At 46.9% G+C, this 21,019-nt stretch overlaps 2 protein-coding genes across 11 annotated transcripts in view; both read left to right on the top strand.

Annotated features, from left to right (window-relative positions):
- Window positions 1-5,679, top strand: part of LOC117429565 (protein phosphatase Slingshot homolog 2-like) — a 36,304-nt gene extending 30,625 nt beyond the window's left edge. For all 4 annotated transcript variants that reach the window (XM_059000727.1, XM_059000726.1, XM_034903070.2 and 1 more), the window contains one exon: window positions 237-5,679. In XM_059000727.1, coding sequence (XP_058856710.1) covers window positions 237-2,027 — 1,791 coding nt within the window. In that variant the 3' untranslated portion in view covers window positions 2,028-5,679. The remainder of the gene's footprint in view (window positions 1-236) is intronic.
- A 971-nt stretch (window positions 5,680-6,650) lies between these two features.
- On the top strand, window positions 6,651-20,122 carry LOC117430652 (coronin-6-like). 7 transcript variants are annotated; one of them, XM_059000603.1, is made up of 12 exons: window positions 6,651-6,947; window positions 8,978-9,180; window positions 11,671-11,793; window positions 14,338-14,467; window positions 14,761-14,939; window positions 15,514-15,633; window positions 15,983-16,102; window positions 16,835-16,939; window positions 17,600-17,745; window positions 17,889-17,946; window positions 18,618-18,842; window positions 19,080-20,122. In XM_059000603.1, the coding sequence occupies exons 2-12, from the start codon at window positions 8,980-8,982 to the stop codon at window positions 19,200-19,202; spliced, it is 1,530 nt and encodes a 509-aa protein (XP_058856586.1). In that variant the 5' UTR covers window positions 6,651-6,947; window positions 8,978-8,979; the 3' UTR covers window positions 19,203-20,122. The 7 variants fall into 7 exon arrangements, with proteins under 7 accessions (XP_058856586.1, XP_058856585.1, XP_058856588.1 ...); XM_059000602.1 differs by having other exon boundaries at window positions 6,653-6,947; window positions 19,077-20,122; XM_059000605.1 differs by lacking the exon at window positions 15,983-16,102 and having other exon boundaries at window positions 6,655-6,947; window positions 19,077-20,122.
- The last annotated feature ends 897 nt before the right edge of the window (window positions 20,123-21,019 follow it).

Below are 21,019 nucleotides of genomic sequence, written 5' to 3'. Positions count from 1 at the left end.
TGAGGCGTTGTTCGTACCACGGCAGAGCTCAGCTGGCTCTGTTGGCTGTATCTTCATAGCTGTGCATGAACGACACAAGCCCTCTGTCTTGCTTTTGTTAATTTAGCTGAGGATTTAGCTAAAGTGTTTTCAATTTCCTTGGCGTATGACGGCTATTATCACAGATGATGAATCTTGTCGAGACACCAATTCCTTGGTTTCTTGTATTCATGTGTTTTTTTTGCTCCCTTTTGCAGGAGCAGCCTGCAGATGTGAGCAGCCCCCTCGCCAGGTCACAGTCCGAGAACGGGATTTCGGTGAAAGACATAGTGACGGAGCTGGAGTCCATCAACCAGGGCTGTGCGCAGTGCAGGACTGACCCTGCCGCTCCGACCCCAGCCCCAGCCCCCCTCAAGAGGAACACCATCCACGACCTGCCGGGGGAGTCTGCAAAACCCCCCAGAGGAGAGGAGGAGGAGGAGGGTCAGATACTGGGGACGAGTCTGCAGAGAGACCCTGAAACAGAGAACCTGCCCTGGCCAGGGGAAGCAGCCCGGGAGGGTTCTGTTCCCAAGACCGGGTCAGTGAAGCGGGTCACCAAGGAGCTGGAGCAGAGGCTGCGTCATGAGCAGGACCTGACCCTGCTGACTCAGAAGAACTCCCGCCATGATGAGCCCCCCTCCATTGAGATCTCGGGGCCTCCTTATGAACCCGGGGACTGTGAACCGGCTCCACAGGAGAATCAGCCAGCGATCCAGACTGAAGGCTCCTCTGAAGCCCCTGGCCTGCAGGGTGGGGTGCGCTGCAAGACTTCTGTGGGTGAGCCCGCGGAGCCTGCAGGGGACAACGAGGGTTCCCCCGTTTCGGAGACCCCCAGCACTGGCACTCTGCTCCCGGACCTGCTTTCCACTCCCAGGATCAGGATTGTTAAAATTACGGAGCTCGTTCCCATCCCGACCCCTCGCCCCACGAGCCCGGCCACGTGGAACACCCAGGCAGGGCAGTGCAACCAGGCAGCTTCTCTGGAGGAGACGGGACACCCATTGGAAGAGAGCAGTGTGGGGGAAAAGAAGGAGGATGAGGAGGAACAAAGTAAGGGCTTTGTCTTCCACCAGACTCTCCCTCAAGTGGGGCAGAGTGTGGGTCCCTGTGCCTGCCATCTTCCCTCCCAGACCCCAGATACCCAAAACACAGAGGACAGTTCCCCTTGCCTCTCAAGACTCCCTCCCTTCCCTAACCCTGGGAGCTCCCAGTCCTTTGTGCGGCTGGAGGGGGCGACGGTGCAGAGCAGTGATACAGACAGCCTGATGGGGGCGCTGCAGCTCGGAGGCTATCCCAACCTCCAGCAGAGTACAGAGGAGCTGAACAAGATCCAAGAGACTGTGCGTGAACTGCAAGCCTTCCTGGGCAATTCCACCTCGCCCCGCTCCTCCTCTGGGGTTCTCCTGGGGGCCTGTGCCAGTCTGCCCCACAGCTCCAGCAGCAGCGTCAGCGTGGCGGAGCTGCCCCCAGGCGCGGTGAGGCAGCGTGCCCGGGAGATCGAGGCCCTGATCAGGCAGGCTGGCCTCACTACCCCCTCCCTCATGAAGCGCTCTGCCTCCCTGGCCAAGCTGGGCTGCCTGGAGCTCTCTGCGGACGACCTGAGCGAGAGGGGCGCTGGGCTGGCAGCGGTGTGGAAGGTCACCTCTGTCTCCTGGGACCGCGGGTGGCGCAGAGGAACCCCAGAGGACCCTTTCAAGAAACTGCGAGTGTCCTCTCAGCCCAGCCAGCAGGGCGAGCCCACACCATGCATGATGGAGCAGCTGAGGACCGAGGGGAGCGTAGCACTAAGCCGACCTGTGGAATTCCCCGACGCTCAGTACGCCAAAACCTGCGGGGAGACCCAGGACTCTGAAAGCAGCCCCTCCCGGCTGTGCCAGGCCGGCACTGCGGAGGGCATTCTCCCCTTGGTGCCCCGGCAGCAGCATGGCAGGACTCATCCGCTGCGCAGAGTGAGGAAGAACAACGAGAAGAAACGGACTGCCAGCTTCCTGTACAACACCATGTGAGCGGGGCGCCACCTGCAGGAAGCTCTCAGACACTGCACTTTACATGCTTGGTTTTTTTTTTTTTGTGTGTGTATATACTATGTGTATATATTGTGTGTGCGCGTGTATAAATATTGTCATTTTGTGGTTCTTAGGTTCTCGGAGAAAATGTAACCTTGTAAAGTTGTTTTTTTTTCTTTCTTTTGTATCCTGTACTTTTTTGGTTGTGACATTTTTTTTTATTACTGTTATTTTTATTATTGTAATGCAAACATTTTGTTAAACTGTCAAACAACCTTGAACCCCTCTTTATTAAAGAAGCACCTCCAGAAGCTTTGCCCTCTTCAAACACACATGGTCTGAGAGCACCAGCGAGGCACAATTAACATCAGAGCCCTGGGCTGGGCTCCTCGCGTCAGGTTATTACAGGTTCATCTGCTCGACATTTTTTTTTGCAAGGATTCCTAGTGCTTTGCATTTTTAATCTGTAAATTTTACTTTGTTTATACAGATGTTTTGCAACGCTTACCTTTTTGAAGTTCAAATTGCTGGCTAGACCATTGCAGAGCATGTGCAAAAAAACAGCAGGGCAGATGAACCAATCAGAACGCTTGTGACTCCCGCGCAGTGCTTCATAGCGCCTGCAGGGGTCAGCAATCTACTTTTAGTGCTGTAGTGTGGGCAGGCCTCGCTGCAATGCAATGAAGACTTGGAAGTCTGACACAGCGCTACCTGCTGGCTGGCGCTGGTAGTGGTGTCTTCTTAAATAGGGTTTTCTGTTCAGACGTGAACCTGGTCATTACTTGAATACCACAGTCTGCCTTGAAAGCCTCTCCCCCATCCTTGTCAAACGAAGGGGGTCGGGGCTCATGCAACAATTTAAGATGCATTTTATTTTAGTTTGAACTTTATTTACATCAGTGCTGCCTATAGTCTTTGTTAAAGGTGCACCAGGCTTCAAGCGAAAATGAGTTTTTAATTTGAGGTGCAGTGGGGTATTGCCTCGTCTTGTTTTTTGCTGCATTTTTTTTATAGGCTGTACATACAGTATTTGCATAGCTTTGATTTGATATATTTTTTCTATACACTTTACTGCAATGTTAAAAACAAAGGCAAATCTCTCTTTTTTTTTTTTTTTTTTTTTAACTGGAAAAATATTCATAATAAGATTCTTTTGCTTCTGCTGAGATGCCCAGAGTGGTTCGAGTTTAAAACAAGGCTATCTTCCTTGGCCCTTTTATTAAATAAGAGGGTTCCTGAGGGACTGGATGAACGCACAAGAATTCAATAACTGTACTGGAGACTTGAGCCGATCTGTGCAAAAATAAGAAATCAAACCGTTGAAACAATGTGCATATCAAGTAGGCATGCAAGCTGATTTCTGGTCTTGCATCAAATTATTATTATTATTAGTATTATTATTATTATTATTAATGCACAATTTTTATACTGTGGGATTATTTGCATTCTGCTTACGAGGATTCTTCATGTGAAATCCCTTTAGAAAGGTGAAGCACATGCTGTACATTGATCTGACCTGTTGCTCTACAATACACTGTTTCCCTGGGGTCTGGCTCATCTTTTCTGCTGTGAAATGCCAAATAACCTGTCAGCCCCCAGGTAAACCAATGGACTGCTCCCTGTGAGTCCTTGGTCAATGTGCCAAGTTTAGGGGCGAACCACCACTCGGCTAACATGGGTGTGTTTCCCACTCACAAATACATGACTAAAACCTTCGGTTTCCTGCATAAACATTAACGAGCAAGACGTGCAGAAGTGATGTTCCCATCCCTACAGAAACTGGATGCGTTTTATTGTTTAGTTTGTAACGGGAGTGGACTTTGTCTGCAGAATGTCCCTCGTTAGTAAATATGAAGGAACACAATCGTCTGTGTTTTTTCTTTAACTTTGTAACCACTAGGGCTGCAAGAAGTCCCTCCTTCACAAAAAAATAATAAACCCATCTGCAGTTCTGAACAATCTCAAAGGACATTTATTATCATTGTTTTAAACATGTGTGTATATATATATATGTGTGTGTGTATATAAAAGCATTTTGAAGTGTTTTTTCCATAATCTGTGGTTTCCAAATGTATCGTTTACAATGTGAATATTAAAGCTATTCAGAATGTTTTGATTTGCCGAAGTTAGTCCTATAAAACATGTGCTTGTATGTATGACTGTATGAGTTGTCCTGTGTGTGTGTGTGTCAGTGTTTTGCAATGGATAGCCTTGCTGGTCAGTCTTCACGGTTAGTGTGCAAATGTGAAACTGATGTTTTTTTATTAGGATGATAATGATGATGTCTTTATTGGTTTTTACTGGACAAAACAATTATAAATGTTCAAAGAAAGCATGTGATGGTGGTTAGTAATTGCATTTGATAGTGGTGGTGTTTGTATCGTGGTTCAGTCTCTTTGAGGTGTGCAGTAGGCTTTCCCAGTGTACCACGCCACGGTGGGTGGGGGTACACGAGGGAGGCTCTGCGCTTGGTGGTCATGTGGCCACTCAGGTATATAAAATAATCACTGGCCAAAGTGGGTGTGATGGTGGCTGTTTGTACGTAACACGTAAGCTGTGTGGCCACTTATGACTATTTCGTGGCATCTAGTGAATCTATTTTTTTGCACCTAGACCTTAGAGCACCATCTTTTTATAGAAATGTTAAGGAAGAATGACCTCTTCCTCCTCCTCCTCCCCCTCCTCCTCCTCCTCCTGTTTTCACAGCCATTCTCAGAGTTCCGTTCTCAGAGCTCCGTTTCACACCTTCACTCTGAAGCATTCATATCTCTCTTGTTTTGCTGTGTGTTTTTCTTGCAATGGTCCAGCCTACATCCTTCTTTCGTTGCATCGTGTTGACTTAAGAAACAGTCCTATTCCCTCCAGCTTGTTAGAAAAACTTTTTATTTTATTTTTTTATATCCCATGCCAGCCACATGAAATAATGTAACAATTAGTGGCTTCAAATTACAATATTTTATTTTAGTGTTCTTGTTTTAAATGTCCCCTGGTCTCCCATTTGCAGCAATTCAGAGAGATTCTTATTCCAATGTCTGTGCTTTAAGATGGGCTGAATTCAGCATGTTTGTATTGGCTCATGTGCCACGTGTGTTTCATACCAGTGAAAGTGCTTGTGCAGCTCTGCGTTGTTGCAACAAGACTCTTCCATTCCTTGATTCTATCGTTTTGCGTCCCAGGCTCCCATCAGTGCACACGGATACTCCTGCTGGGATCGGACAGTTCCCAACAGCACATTTTCACAATAAAAGCAGAACGGTCACTGGTATAGAAAAAATAAAATAAAACGTTTGACCATTTTGAGATGCTCCGGCTTGGAGAATGTGCTTCCAGTCTGGGAAGGTTCAGCAGCCAATTCGAATGTTTGATTCTCTTTTCTGTGTAACGGAGCTCGGTGTTCGCAGCTTCGCTCTGCTGATGTGCAGGTTCTTTTTCTTGCACAAAGCAAACCGGAAAAAAAAAACCTGTCATGTTTGGCAAGCATCATGTTTTCAATGTCTTTATTTGAATTGTCCTATTTTTTTTGCTGATGGCACTGCACAGTCTGTTTCTGTCACAGATGCTCTCTGTGAGTTTGAAATGTGAAGCTCTGCACTGGTGCGAATTAAATGTTTCTGGTACATGTGGAATAAATCTTTATTTTGGAGGAATATTATTCAGGGTGTTGTCTGACTTTCTTTGGGTTTGAAGGAGGGGTTGCAACACGCGTTTCTTACAAGTATGCAAAACATACATCATAATAGTAATGAATTTAAAATGTGTTAAGTCACTTTTTTTGCATTGAAATCAATGCATGTGATGCCACTCTTCCAATACAACAGAATGCGCTTGTTTATGATAGATTCCAATAGGGCAATAATAAAATACAATTGAAATAATTATAATGATAGCTGCAGTGTGCATTAACTGACACTAGGTGGCGCCTGGCTCCATCAATAGAAAAGTCGTCCATGGGAGAGTTTTTTGTAACTGTAAAACACTATGTTCTGGGTCATATTGACTCGGCACAATTTCAAACCAATTGAAAACGCCTTGAATTGATAAACAAAACATTTCTCTGCGTAGCTTTCACTCTTATTTTAAATATTAGAAATGTATATAAAACCATCTCCCAATCGAAACCAGTGTCTGGTCAAACAGACCCGAAACATGAATAGGAAGGTGTTTAAATGTACATGTGCGTTACAGACCGTGAGGAAACTTTGTTAACGACCGTTAGTCACGTTTTGGCACGTTTTCATGTGATAAACTACGTTTTTTTGTGAAATAAGTTGGAAATTATATAGACCTGCCTGCCAAACCAGTGTATTTATATACTGTACATATCCAGTTGATCCCATTTAAATATATCACCAAATAAATGCAAGTTTTGTTGTACAAAAAAAGGTTGCAAATCCAGCATCTCTTGTGTGTTAGTGCGCTATCTTATACCGCTCGAAGACCCAATGTGCATTCATTTTTTGTAATAATAAAGTACAATTGAAATATTATTAATAATAATAACGGTAATAGTAGATGGTTTGACTCCAGCCACACCGACCCCGCTGGCAGACCCGAGTCCAGCTGTTGCGGGTGCAGCCTCATTCTGCACGTGTGTGTCCAGGAGTATAATCAGGACAGCAGCTGCACGGTGCAGCGCGCACGCTGGAACCGCAATCCCCACCACCTGGTCTATACCCGACCATAGAGAGAGAGTGAGAGAGAGTGAGAGAGAGTGAGAGACAGACGCGGCGCTGCGAAACCACTGCCCTCCCGCTTACTGCTGGATGCGCTTTACACGCTCTGTTATTATAACGCAGCGCTGCCGAGTGAAGTACAGCAAGCGAGCGCCGCACAAACAAACTGTATAATTGCAAGCGAGGAGGATTTTATATTGGCGGATAAATTAATCACACGTAACCCGTGTGCACCAAAAATATTAAGGTGAGGTTTTTTTTTTTTTTAAAGCGCTTTTTGTAGCATGTTCTCTTTTTTTTGTCAACTACTTTTGTCAGTAATTTTATTGAACGTTATCCCTGCCGTTTTTGTACGTGTAACGGACGCTGCCACACTGCGTGGGTATGACATAGCACTTTATGAGGCGCCGGTAATGCATCGTCTTTATGATTTGGCGGGGTCGGTTCGTTATTTATTCATGTGTGTTGTTTTTGTTTTATGTTTTTTTGTAGTGAGAGGTGTTCTAGTTGTCTTTATTGAAGTGAGTTGGGCAGTGCGACGCGTGTCCGCGGCACAGGAGCCTGCCTGGGAAAGAGACTACCATGTCTATATTTGGAAAGTGACCTCTCTCTGTCATTCTCTATATAGCGCTGCGTACATACACAGGGATCAACTGTGCTTTATCACAGACCCCTGTTCATTCCTCAGTTCTTGAATAGCCTCTATATCTTTATATACACAAACCTCTAATATATATATATATATATATATATATATATATATATATATATATATATATATATATATATATATATATATATATATATACACATATACACATACTATTTTGACATGCTACATGTATGTTGCATGTGTATAAGTGGATGCCTGGGTTTTGCATGTTCTAGACATGACATTCTTTGCATATGGAGAATCTGTCCGAAGAGCGAGTGTCATTGTGTTTCAAACCTAAGCAGGCTTTTCATATGAATTAACCCCCCTCTCTCTATTCATGACACATCCCACCTCAATTCATCATGACCTGCCCTGCTTTATGAAGAGAGAACCGATTCTGTAAGTTCATTATATAAAGTTAAGTAATACCTTTTTCAGACTGTATGAGGTGGACAGTACAGTGTGTTGGTACACAATCTTTGTGTGTGTGAGACATTGCTGTTATTCACAGTATGAACGTACACATCAGAAACAAACAATGAAGCGTCTTTTATAGAGGAGTTAGTGGAGGTGTCTGACTAGGACAGGCATCGTTTTGCTGAATATAACAACACTGCTCTGGAAAAATAGCCAATTTGACTGCTTTGTAAACGCATGCAGTCCGCTACAAATAAATACATTGAATGCAAATGCGTTTTTTAGCTTTGATATCTGGAAGCAGAATCCGACAAGGAAAAGTGCGGAGGAGGGGGTGGTGTGTGGCAGGCGGTCCCCTTCGCTGAAGTCATTAGTACCGTTAACTACCAAATAAATTGCTTTAGAAAATGTGTTTTAATCCACACAACAACTGGCGCTCTTCTCAAAACTCTACGGACGGTTCTAAGGACTGTTTTGTTTGGGAATGTTGTTTTTTTTTAAGATACACCTCCCTCTCTGAAGCAGTTTAACTGCAAGCTTGAACAGCATTATTAAAAATGTGCTTTAAAAAAAAAAGAACAAAAAAAACAAACTATTCCAAACCATTCAAACCTCAACAGAATTACTGAAAGAAACTTAATACATGCAGTGACAAACGTTTCTACTAGAAATCTTGAGTTCTGGTTGAAATATTTGTCAATTAATTTATTGGGTTTCCTTAAATATTTCTAAACTTAACAAAATATTCCTCAAAACAGTCCTTACGGTTTTTAAGAATAGCAAGCGCTAACTGGAGAAGGGAAGGTTTTTATCTGAATATTAGGGTTGGGAAAGACATGTGACACACAATCTAGAATTCAGAGTCTGGGACTGGGCTGATCAATCCCTCTTGTTTGTACGTGGGTCAGCCTCTTATTATTCGGGATGGAAGTGGTGTCCTTGTTGGGTCCCAAATCCCAGGCTGAACCGTTTGCAAAAGTAAAGAAACCCTTATCCTAACAGTCTATATTGTATCTCTCTCCCTCTCTCCTCTCTCTCTCTCTCTGCGTCTCTCCTCTGTCTCTCACTCTCTCTCCTCTCTCTTCTCTCTCCTCTCCTCTCTCTCTCCTCTCGTCTCTCTCTTCTCCCCTCTCTCTCTCTCCTCTCCTCTCTCTCTCTCCTGTCTCTCTCCCTCTCTCCCCTGTCTCTCTCTCTCTCTCTCTCAGTCATGATGAGCCGCAGGGTTGTCCGTCAGAGCAAGTTCCGCCATGTTTTTGGACAGCCGCTTAAAGCCGACCAATCGTACGAGGATATCCGGGTTTCCAAGGTGACGTGGGACAGCTCGTTCTGCGCCGTGAACCCCAAGTTCGTGGCGATCATCGTGGAGTCGAGCGGGGGAGGGGCCATCCTCGCTCTGCCGCTTTGCAAGGTGAGTGACTCGGCCCGGTGCGGCTCTCAGGCCAGCAAAGCAGCTGTTTCTTGCAATCTGCAATCTCTGTGCATCCTGGCATGCTGTGTCACTGAGTCTCTGAGTGCAGATCTGCAATCTCTGTGCATCCTGGCATGCTGTGTCACTGAGTCTCTGAGTGCAGATCTGCAATCTCTGTGCATCCTGGCATGCTGTGTCACTGAGTCTCTGAGTGCAGATCTGCAATCTCTGTGCATCCTGGCATGCTGTGTCACTGAGTTTCTGAGTGCAGATCTGCAATCTCTGTGCATCCTGGCATGCTGTGTCACTGAGTCTCTGAGTGCAGATCTGCAATCTCTGTGCATGCTGTGTCACTGAGTCTCTGAGTGCAGATCTGCAATCTCTGTGCATCCTGGCATGCTGTGTCACTGAGTCTCCGAGTGCAGATCTGCAATCTCTGTGCATGCTGTGTCACTGAGTCTCTGAGTGCAGATCTGCAATCTCTGTGCATCCTGGCATGCTGTGTCACTGAGTCTCTGAGTGCAGATCTGCAATCTCTGTGCATCCTGGCATGCTGTGTCACTGAGTCTCTGAGTGCAGATCTGCAATCTCTGTGCATGCTGTGTCACTGAGTCTCTGAGTGCAGATCTGCAATCCTCTGTGCATCCTGGCATGCTGTGTCACTGAGTCTCTGAGTGCAGATCTGCAATCCTCTGTGCATCCTGGCATGCTGTGTCACTGAGTCTGAGTGCAGATCTGCAATCCTCTGTGCATCCTGGCATGCTGTGTCACTGAGTCTCTGAGTGCAGATCTGCAATCCTCTGTGCATCCTGGCATGCTGTGTCACTGAGTCTCTGAGTGCAGATCTGCAATCTCTGTGCATCCTGGCATGCTGTGTCACTGAGTCTCTGAGTGCAGATCTGCAATCTCTGTGCATGCTGTGTCACTGAGTCTCTGAGTGCAGATCTGCAATCCTCTGTGCATCCTGGCATGCTGTGTCACTGAGTCTCTGAGTGCAGATCTGCAATCCTCTGTGCATCCTGGCATGCTGTGTCACTGAGTCTGAGTGCAGATCTGCAATCCTCTGTGCATCCTGGCATGCTGTGTCACTGAGTCTCTGAGTGCAGATCTGCAATCCTCTGTGCATCCTGGCATGCTGTGTCACTGAGTCTCTGAGTGCAGATCTGCAATCTCTGTGCATCCTGGCATGCTGTGTCACTGAGTCTCTGAGTGCAGATCTGCTGCTTATACGCTCCAGTGAGGACGTGACTTCTCATACCCTATTTAGGCTACAGAAGCACCCCCTCTTGTTGGCTTGTGCTCCCCTCTCCCCTCCCCTCAGCACTCCCCTGTTCTGGCGTCATGCCTGTTTTATAATTTCTCATCTTTCTCATTTTTATTTTTCAATCATGGATGCAACTCGTATTAGCATCTTCTATTTATATTTCTATTTCTGTTTATTTATATTTATAGAGCAGCAGCACGTACACTTCCAGATGCGCCTTTTAATTTATTTTTTTACAGCACAGAAAAAAAATGCATGATTCAGTGAGTCAAATATTTGAGAAATGGCCTGTGATGACTGGGCCTGACAGGCATGGCACAGCTGTGAGTGTGTCCAGCTATAGCACACTCACCCTGGGAACAGATCAGAGAGGGGGCTGGGCAAAGCTCTCCAAACTAAAAAAATCACTCCTGGAATATTAATATTAATGCGAGTAAGAGTCTGTGACAGTCATGCTGAGCAAACCCCAGCCTCCCTCCAGCAGTATCCAGTGTCCTTTTATTACAGTGCAGTGTACAGTACACCACAACAGCACGCCAGCCACCTGTATGCACAAGAGGAGTCTCATTGCTCATTTTATAGCATTTTACCCTCGCTGCTGGCTGGCCCTGTTTGAGTGAGACAGATTCTGGAGTAAGATGGTGCTAAAAATACCCTCCTTCCTCCAGCTCCCCACTGTCAGGGCTCTATAAATACATCGGGGAGGGGAGGGGCTCAGTGCTGCAGTGACATCACAAATAGCTAGCATTCTGAGGAAGTGACATTGCGCTTCTGAGACAGCAGCTACCCCAGAGGATGATGGGAGTCTGGCTGATAACGAGCGAAGGCCAGACTGCCCCTGGAGGACTCTGGGAAGGGAAAAGAAAAGAGGAGAAGGGATAAGGCTGGTTCATCTCACGAATACTGGGAGACAGGAGTCGGGTGATGAGACGAGCCACATTCTCGCAATGACACTCGATGAATGTAAAGTGTGCACAAGTTAATCTGCCACGTCAACCCAGTGTCTTAGTTACTAGAGGCACTGGTCACCCATGCATTTAATCCCGTGAGCAAACACAGCACTTGTTTTCAGTCACGGTTCCCCGCAGTGATTCACAGTTACAGTTAATAAGTCAAACAGACACAAGATGACAAGAAGAGACTCCCTACACACGCCCTATTGATTTTAAAGAGTGACTTCATCACCAGCGCTGTTCCCTGACTGTCCGGCTCCCCATGTGTTTCAGACAGGGCGTGTGGATAAGAACTACCCTCTCATCATTGGTCACTCGGGACCTGTCCTGGATGTTGATTGGTGCCCTCACAATGACAACATTCTCGCCAGCGGGTCCGAGGACTGCTCTGTGATGGTAGGTACAGGGGGGGGGGGGGGGTGAGAGGCAGGATAAGACAACACAGCCAGTGCCATCCATTCCATACCAACCAGAGCTGGCAACAGTATTTTAATGAGTTTGTGAAGAAAGTCACCATGCATTGGTATTGTTTGTGATACACTGATGGGCAGAACAGAGTTAGGGGGTATGTGAATATATTTCAAATACATAGTTTTACTATTTCGAGGAGGATGTTCAGATCTCCAGGGAGTGACAGAGAGTGTGGTCTTCTTGAGAAGGCGAGCCACAGTATTTTCATATTGCTTCAGGGAGAGATCGAGACTTCTACAGTGTACACTGATTAACAGTCACCATGTACGTTATTAACCATGGTCTGTGAACACTGAACACCATGGAATGCATCTCTGATCTCTGGGGAGAGGATACATCTCCTGTGCTTCCTGATCAGGTCTCTTCATATATCTCAGCAGTGGATTTATTTCATGTGAAGAAGAACAACAGCAAGAAGCAGCCTTAATTACCCTGGGGAGGCTCTAAATCTTCTGACCTGACCCTGCATTGCAGAGCGGGGTTTGAGTCCCGGATTTATTAGCACCATTACAACTGCTGTGCAGGGATGGAAAGAAGGCTCCCGTTGCATTGCAGTTTGAGCCACTCCTGGTTTTACTGTGAGTTTAATAAGACACCTGAACTTGTTACCTGTACGCTGGCGCTGATCAAGCACCTATTAAAACCTGGAACGGGTGAAACTGCTGTGCAACAGGAGTCTTATTTCCATCCCTGCTGCTATGGAATCCTGGATTCAGAGTCAGTCGCTGGACAGCAGCGTCGATGGGAGGTTTGGAAGAAGAGTAAAGCTAGTGTGCTTGCTCGTACTTCCTAGTTTATCAATGCTCGTCAGACTCCTAGTAGCTGTTTGGTTGATTGCCTGTCACTTCCCGTTAGAGAGGAATCGATCAAATGGCTTTATTTACAGATTGGGGGTTTCCTTTGGACTGGATCTCCACAAGGTTTCTTTTCAAGCATTCAAAGACAAACTTTATTTTGGTGAATCTAACCAGGGAGAGAGCACATTTTCTCACCCCCTTTCTCTGTCTTCCCTCTCTCTCTCTCATCCTCTCTTTCTCTCTCCTCCCTCCCCCCCTCTCTTTCTTTCACTCCTGCACATAGACTGGTTCCTTCTTTTTTTAAAACTGCTACAAACAGAAAGTACACAATTTCAATTGAACAAGTAAAAGCAAAATACAAAATCGAATAGCTACTGAACTCCTGTGTGTCCTTGATGTTGTAACAGTAGGATTTCAGCCCCCGTTAAGCGCACAGAGCACACGAATACAGACGTGAAGTAAAAGAATCGAAGCAGGCGCGTCACGTCACCCTTTTTGTGCTTGTTGTGGTTGCTCTTGTTGTTAGGAGCCGGGCAGGTGGCTGTAAACAGAGAGATCACAGAGATACACGCAGTCTCTGCTGACCGCCCCCCTGCAGCCTGACAGACAATCTTGCATCCTTTTGAGGAAGAGGATCCCTGCATTGAGCAAGGAGACGTCCCACTCATCCCAAACACGTCCTGTGTTATTTTTAGACGCACAATACAGTGCAGCTGCACTAAAATGAACGGCGTGTTCGGTGGATTGATCCGCTCCCCGGGGGTGTGTGTGCGGGGCGCATCGCAGTTGTCCTCTCCCTGCCTTTGAGGAGGCTGTTTTGGCAGAATCTTTATTGGCCAGATATCCCTGCCTGAGTCATCATTAGAATATTAACACAGAGCAGCAATTACAAGAACAGCGATGGCTGCTGGGTGCAGGACAAAACAGAAATTATCCCAAATCCTGCTCTTGTAATTAGCCTTGTCGTGGTTAATCTGCGCTGTGCAACGTTCCCCCACCCCCCCACCCCCCCACCCCCCCACCCCCCCCGTGCTTATAATGTGCTGTGCTGCAGCGTTCTTATCTGGGATGTGCCGTTCCTGTAGGAAAATGTAGGGCAATGATTTTAAACTCCAGTCCTAGCACCGCAGTAATAAGCTCCTAGGTTATACCGCCTTTCCGGATTTTACAGAATCCTCATCGATTATATTGAGGGCTGCGGGCAGCTGTTTATTTTGTCTTCTTTTGTAATATTTGCTGCTACTGCGGAATAAAGAAAGACGCAGATGAGATCAGGAATATAATATCCAAAAAAAACAAAAAACAACTGAAGCTCTATAGGATTGAGTGATAAAATCAAAGCACTTCCTGGGGTGCAACAGAATGAAATCGCAGCTCCAAACCCCAAGCTTTCCTGGGCTGATTTCTAAAGACAATTTTGAAGAATGCATATCTTAAGCCAGCAAGCTTCTGCTGCCCTCTGCTGCTGGGAAGGTGCAGGATTGATTTAGAGCCTCCCGAGGGTAATTAAGACTGCTTCTTCTTCTTCAAATCCACTGCTGAGGTATATGAAGCCGCAGCGTGATTGACGACCTGATCACCACTCCCCAGCGATCAGAGATGCATTCCGTGGTGCTCAGTGTTCACGGAGTGTAGTTTAATACCGTACGTGTTTTTCTATCCCTATCTCCAGGTGTGGCAGATCCCGGATCACACTCCCTTGCGGCCGATCTCCGAACCCATCGTCACACTGGAGGGGCACTCCAAGAGGGTGGGGATAGTCACGTGGCACCCCACCGCGCGCAACGTCTTGCTGACTGCAGGTAACGTCTTGCTGAGCCCCGGAGCGAGCGCTTCATGGCACTGTGCTCCCAGCGCGGTGTTTCCACTGCCTGGGAACTGGTCCCCTGTCAACACGCACTTCCACAACCCTCGCAGACTGACCTCTTCAAACGTTTATCGGAATGCTTAAAGACGGGGCTCGCGTTAGAAATAAGAAAGTGGGAGTAGACAAGTTTGTTTGTGGACGTATAATCCTCTGGTAGCTCCATTGAAGGTGAAACAATTTGCTGTGCTTTTACTGCAGCGTACCGGTAATACCTTTTGCCCCCCACAGGGAGCGACAATGTGATAATAATCTGGAACGTGGGTACAGGGGAGCCCCTCGTCTCTCTGGACAATCACCCCGACCTCATCTACAACGTCAGCTGGAACCGCAACGGCAGCATGTTCTGCACCACCTGCAAGGACAAGAAGGTGCGGGTGGTGGACCCGCGCAAGGGGGAGATCATCGCGGTGAGACACGCCAACCTACCTACCTGCATGGGGACTGTCCAACACCTCTACTGTACCATCCGCTGCATGGGGACTGTCCCATTACCTCCGGCTGTGTGGGGCCCATACTGTACCATCACCTGCATGAGGACTGGCTCACCTGCTTTTAGGATCTGTTTCATGCTCGTGTGGGCCATCCCGTCAGCGCTATGCATTGCCTCTCTAGGGCCTTGCCGCCCCTGTCTAGGGACTGTGTTGCGTGTTTCAGATCCCTCTTGTGACCCGCACAGGGACTGTCTGTTTACCTGCATGCTCTCTGTCTTGCCTGCATAGGGACTGACGCTTGCTCTGTGGTATATAACACTGTAAGCTCTTGTAAGCTCAACCAATGCTCCAGCACTGCTGCTAAAGGCAATCAGTTTGAGGCATTGCATAACTTTTTGTTGGCAGATTTCTGAGACATCAATCCACCATTTCTAACAATTTGTGTTTGTTTTAATGCTGGACTAACCGTGCTGCGCACTGCTGATGTTTTGGTTTGCGTGTGTCTTTTTTTATTTCGTGTCTCCTGTCCGCTGCTAACCAATGGGATCAGGAGAACGAGAAGGCGCACGAAGGCTCTCGTCCAATGAGAGGCCTGTTCCTAAGTGACGGGAAAGTGTTCACCACGGGATTCAGCAGAACGAGCGAGCGACAGCTAGCACTGTGGGACCCGGTATGAGAAAGCGTTTCCGAGTCCCGGGGCAAAACCACAGCGGCAGCCAGTCCCAGCCACACACGTACACACACACACACACACACACACACACACACACACACACGCTGCGAGCCACACACACACAGACGCCACAGTGAGTTTTGCCCTGCATTTTAATATTTGTTATGTACTTTGAAGCTGAATTGTTCCACACAGGCGCAGCTCCCTCTCTCCTCTCCTGATTTGTCGCGATGGATAAACAGTAGTGGTCTGCCCCGCACACCCTGTGTGTCCTGAAAGCGAATGCTTTTCACTGACCGTTTTTCTTTCCTTTCTCGTTGATTTCCTAACCGTGTCTTCCTCCTAGGAGAAGCAAACCCCTCACGAGGGGATCAGGCCCATGAGGGCCATTTTCACACGAGAGGGATACATCTTCACCACCGGCTTCACCCGTATGAGCCAGAGGGAGCTGGGGCTGTGGGATCCGGTAAAGCCGACAGCGAGGCAGGCAGAGGCGGGGCTCTGGGCCCCCATATCCCCCTCTCCTGGGGGTGTAGGGAGCCCAGAGCTGGCCTGCTGCTGCTGCTGTGTGCAGTGTCAGAGTGATACGCATGGAGTGTGCTGCATATTTTTATATAAAGAAAGTAGTCTCTGCACTCATGAGCATGACAAAAAAAAACAAAAAAAAAACTAATCTTTATTAATAAATAAATCTGTACCTATGCTTCAATTAATGTATGTATGTATGTATGTATGTATGTATGTATGTATGTATTTATTTATAAAGAGTCCTATACTGTTGTAAAATGACTGCACATACTCATGCCTGACTGACCATGTGGACAGATGGGCTAACAGGGGCTTGCAGAGGGGGTGCTGACAGTGTGATTGCACGGCCTTTCAAAGAGATTCTGGGGTCTGATGCGTTTTTTGGGGGGTTCGACAGGACTCTCACCAGAGGAATTTCATCGCTGCTGTTCCCAGGAAACTTGCGGAAAGGTAACTGGAATGCCGGATGCTTTCAGAGCTGAGAGGAGGGTAGGAACAGGGGTTTGGAAAAGCCTTGGGGCTCCTTTGAACTGTAGGTGTTGGTTGGCATGCCTGGAAAGGGTTTGTGGGGGTCTGTAGTGTTTGTCCCCCCCCCCCCCCCCAGGGTACTAACCCCTCCGCTGCAGAGACCTGCCTGGACTGTGACCCTCTGCTTTGTGTTTCTCTGCAGACGAACTTCGATGAGCCGATCTCACTCCTGGAAATGGACACCAGCAACGGAGTTCTGCTCCCCTTCTACGACGCAGACACCAGCATTGTGTACCTCTGCGGGAAGGTAATCTACATGCCCAGCTTCTCCAAGTCTGCCCTCAGCGTTACTCACTCCTGGGGCACTTGCTGGAGCTCTAGGATTCTAGTCTGGTTAATAAAGGCTACCTCGATAAACCCACCATTTACTTCAGACCCTTGTACTGGAAGTCAAGCAGACAAGGGTTTCGGCAAATGCCAGTAAAATTAGTTTTTTTTCCCTAGTTTTTTATAATGTATAGGAAATTATCTTGCGTCTGCTTTTTCTTTTACATCAGGGGTGGCCAAAACTGGCCCTCCCACTCCTGGTCTTTGTTCCAACCCTGTTCAAAATGTGATCCTCCACCCAGACCCTAAAGTAGCAAAATCAGTTCATTTTACCTGTTAAACCCTGGAGTGAAATGGCCCTCCAGGACCGTGATTGGACACCCCCCTGTGGAAATGAGATGGTACATTCCCAGCTCTGCAGCCGACGTGTGGAATCTTCAGGTGTTTAGAATTGCCCACATTCTATGCAAAAGAGCCGGGCTGGTCTGCATCCGGGGCTGCAGAGCTTCGAGCCAGGGGGTCAGAATGCATTGACACTGCCCATTGCACGGGTCAGCAGAGAGGGCTGGCTTCACCACGTGCACTGAGGAGCTGCAGTGCTGAGCAATCCAGCATGTGTGACACTGCCTCCTCTCTGCAGGGCGACAGCAGCATCCGGTACTTTGAGATCACAGACGAGCCTCCCTACGTGCATTACCTCAGCACATACAGCAGCAAGGAACCACAGAGGGGCATGGGCTTCATGCCAAAGAGGGGTCTGGATGTCAGCAAGTGTGAGATTGCCAGGTGAGTCAGGCAGGCAGGCAAGCTCTCCCTTATACAAGTGTCCCACAGCACTGGGTAATAAAGCATGGTAAAGCATAGTTGAGCATTGTAAAGAATAACGGTATGGCACAGCCTATTAGTGAACATTGTTTTTTTACCCTCAGGTTGTACAAACTCCACGAGAGGAAGTGTGAGCCCATCACAATGACAGTGCCACGAAAGGTAGGCTTAGTTATAATACGGATTATATAGATTTATATTAGAGTTGTGACTGTTTTAGCTGCCCCTCCATTATTAGCATTTATATCAATGCAGTCTGGTGAGACGACAGCCATGCTACAGTGTGTCCCCCAGGGGCTAGTTTGTAAGCTAAAAAGTACCAGATCTTCTCGTTAAGGAAGAGGGATAGCATTGTTATTTACAGAACTAATGCGCTGCCCTTGATTTCCAGCAGCTCCCACACATGCTTCAAGTTCTCCTCTGCTTGTGTATCGGGGGTTTCGTGGGGCATGGCTGGTGACGGTAGCTGCATGCCCAGCTTTGCCTCGCCGTGTTTTAACATAATCTTCAGGTTTGAACACTACCAGCGGAGGGGCGACTAATCTGATGAACTGGAGCCAAGATGCTGCTGTTCTTAAGAATGCTATTTTTTTGGCGGTTTGGGGTGTAAAAGAAAGCTGGTCATTTACTTTCTCGTACACTTTTTGTCATTCAATTCGTGGAACAGGAAAGAATGTTATATAGGTAGGGTTTTTTTTTTTTTTTAGTTTTTCATACGGTTCATCGAAACTATAGCTGTCGGACACAAAGGTGCGATCGGACACAACTGCACCCCTGGTTCTCCCGGTATATCCCAGTATCTCTCTCTCCTCTCTCTCTCTCTCCCCGCGCAGTCGGACCTGTTCCAGGATGACCTGTACCCCGACACGGCGGGCCCCGAGCCGGCCCTCGAGGTGGAGGAGTGGGTGGAGGGGAGGGACGGGGAGCCCGTGCTGGTGTCCCTGCGTGACGGCTACGTGCCGCTCAAGAACCGCGAGCTGAAGGTGGTGAAGAAGAACGTCCTGGACAGCCGGCCCCCGCCTCGTCGCAGCATGTCCTCCTGCGACGGCAGCTTCACGGTGAGAGAGGGGGGAGGAGGAGGGGGGGGGGTACACCGTCACACCGTCACACCGTCACACCTCATATATACTTATATATATATATATATATATATATACTTTTTATTCTTATGACTTTTCAGTCACTTGTTTCTGTAATGTGTTTATTTTTCTGTTCCATTTCTGTTTTCCTCTCCCCTCTCACCTCCCTACACTCTCTCTCTCTCTCTCTCTCTCTCTCTCTCCTCCCTGCAGCAGCAGGTGACTCTTGAAAAGCTGCTGGATGAGATTCAGTCTCTGAAGGCGACGGTTCAGTCCCAGGAAAAGCGAATCTGCGACCTGGAAAACAAGCTTTCCAAATTTACCAACGGCACGGCCTGAAGCCAGGCGGGATCCTTCCTCCCTCCTTCCTTCTCCTCTTCTTCCTTCTCTTCTTCTTCTTCCTTCCCAATCTCTCGCTCTCTCTCTCTCGTGGACGGCACAGTATCAGCCAGAGCCAGGACCGGCAGCTCTGTTCCGCGAGAGCCAGACCGGGTCTTTGCTCCAACCAGGTCATGAGAAGTTTGTGTGGAATAATTCAGTGCAGGGTTACCAACGTCAGGACCCGTGGGCCGTTTTTAAGGACTGTTTTTAATTTTTTAAATTTTAATTATTATTTTTAAATTCCCTCTTAAGGGCGATGGCTTGTTAACTGTACCAAAAAAGCATGTTCATCTAGAAATCTCAAATTTGACTTAAATATATATACACACATACTTTTTTTTTTTGTGCCAGCACATTTTATTTCTAGATTTAAACTTCAAACACATCACAATTCATGCATCACATTGCAACTTATAAAAGATGCACATCGGATCCAAACCCTGGACTGGAATAACTTTCAAGGAATGAGGCTCCCAAGCTGTGCCGATTTCCAGGCCTGGTTGAATTGAAATCCTGGTCTGGCCTCTCAAAGACTGGAGCTTCCCATCCCTGAGCTATCCCTGCCCCTATGTACAGAACGTGGATACTGGACTGCAATACCTGATCAGAAGTCAATCAACAAATATATTGTAAATATTGCAAAAAACAAAAAAAGTACATAAAACTAGAAGTCTGCATAAACAGTGTTTTTGGCGTCCTGCAGAACTTGGATGAAACAGACAGAACCGTGTTTTTGAGAGTTCTCCACACTAGACTGGCAGTACAGTCCTCCTGCAGCTCTGTGTCATGAAGACAGTGTGTCAGCCCTGCCTGAACAACTTAACTGATGTGTTTTAAAAAAAAAAAAAAGTGTTTTAAACAAATATTTTATAAGAACAGCAGCATTTATAACTCGTTTTACTGTCTGTGCAGCTGTATTGAATAAACGCACTTGCTCAGCTCCACAGACAAAAGGGGTTCGTTTAAGGATACTTCATAAGCAATCAATAATGCATCTATCAGTGTCCAAATCAGTATTTATTAACAGCAACAGTCTACTGCAATACAGTGTTATAAACATTTAACTAAGCTGTTTATAAGAAAAGTAAGAAACCTTTATAACAGGACGTTAGTGTTAACGCTAGTGTCATTGAAATGTAACTAACTGTACCTTGTTAATAATCATCTATTTTAATATCACATTTCTAGATGTTTTATAAACGGGTCCTTAAACTGAAGCTTAGAATGTATCAAATGCCACAAACACACCTCGTGTTGTGATTTTTTTTCAAAGGAAAATGATTTGGTTCTTAATGGGTTAACTTGAGAGTTCTAAAAGGAGGTTCTGCTTGAAGATGCTGCGTTGTGTGCGAGTGCTGCAGTGTTACCATGTGTGCGATTCTAGCTGTGAAACAGGGCAGACTGCCAAATAAATACAACTACTGCAGTGAACAACTTGTCTGGCCTTGAGTGTTTCAGTGATTTAGTGCTGGGCTGGGGGAGTGCGCTTTGTGTGTGATCTTTAGTTTGATGTATTGCGCCTTTCTGCTGCCGTAGGCTGCACAGTGTGGGTCTCCAGAGCGCACGGACAATATGCAGTTTAAATAACCCTTTTAAAATGCACACTGGAGCCAAATCCTGGGTCCGAAGACTCTGGAGGTTTTAAGCTACTGTCTTTTCACTCAGCTGTATTATTCAGCGATGTATACCTGCGTTACAGGAAGCACACACTGTTACAACGAATTCAAGCCGAACAGTGATAGTCCTTGAAGCGCGGGTCCCTCTGTGAACGCTCT

Source organism: Acipenser ruthenus, chromosome 26 (genome assembly GCF_902713425.1).
Source record: "Acipenser ruthenus chromosome 26, fAciRut3.2 maternal haplotype, whole genome shotgun sequence".
In the NCBI taxonomy this organism is placed as follows: domain Eukaryota; kingdom Metazoa; phylum Chordata; class Actinopteri; order Acipenseriformes; family Acipenseridae; genus Acipenser; species Acipenser ruthenus.
The sequence above is the reverse complement of the archived record's forward strand: the minus strand, read 5'-3'. Positions and strand labels throughout refer to the sequence as shown.

What these genes read in the sequence shown, in the direction of transcription:
- LOC117430652 (XM_059000602.1), top strand. Translation starts at nt 8,980, where the DNA reads ATGATGAGCCGCAGGGTTGTCCGTCAGAGCAAGTTCCGCCATGTTTTT. An exon ending in AGCTAGCACTGTGGGACCCG is followed by an intron (nt 15,634 to 15,982) that starts GTATGAGAAAGC and finishes TCTTCCTCCTAG; the next exon opens with GAGAAGCAAACCCCTCACGA. An exon ending in AGCTGGGGCTGTGGGATCCG is followed by an intron (nt 16,103 to 16,834) that starts GTAAAGCCGACA and finishes GTTTCTCTGCAG; the next exon opens with ACGAACTTCGATGAGCCGAT.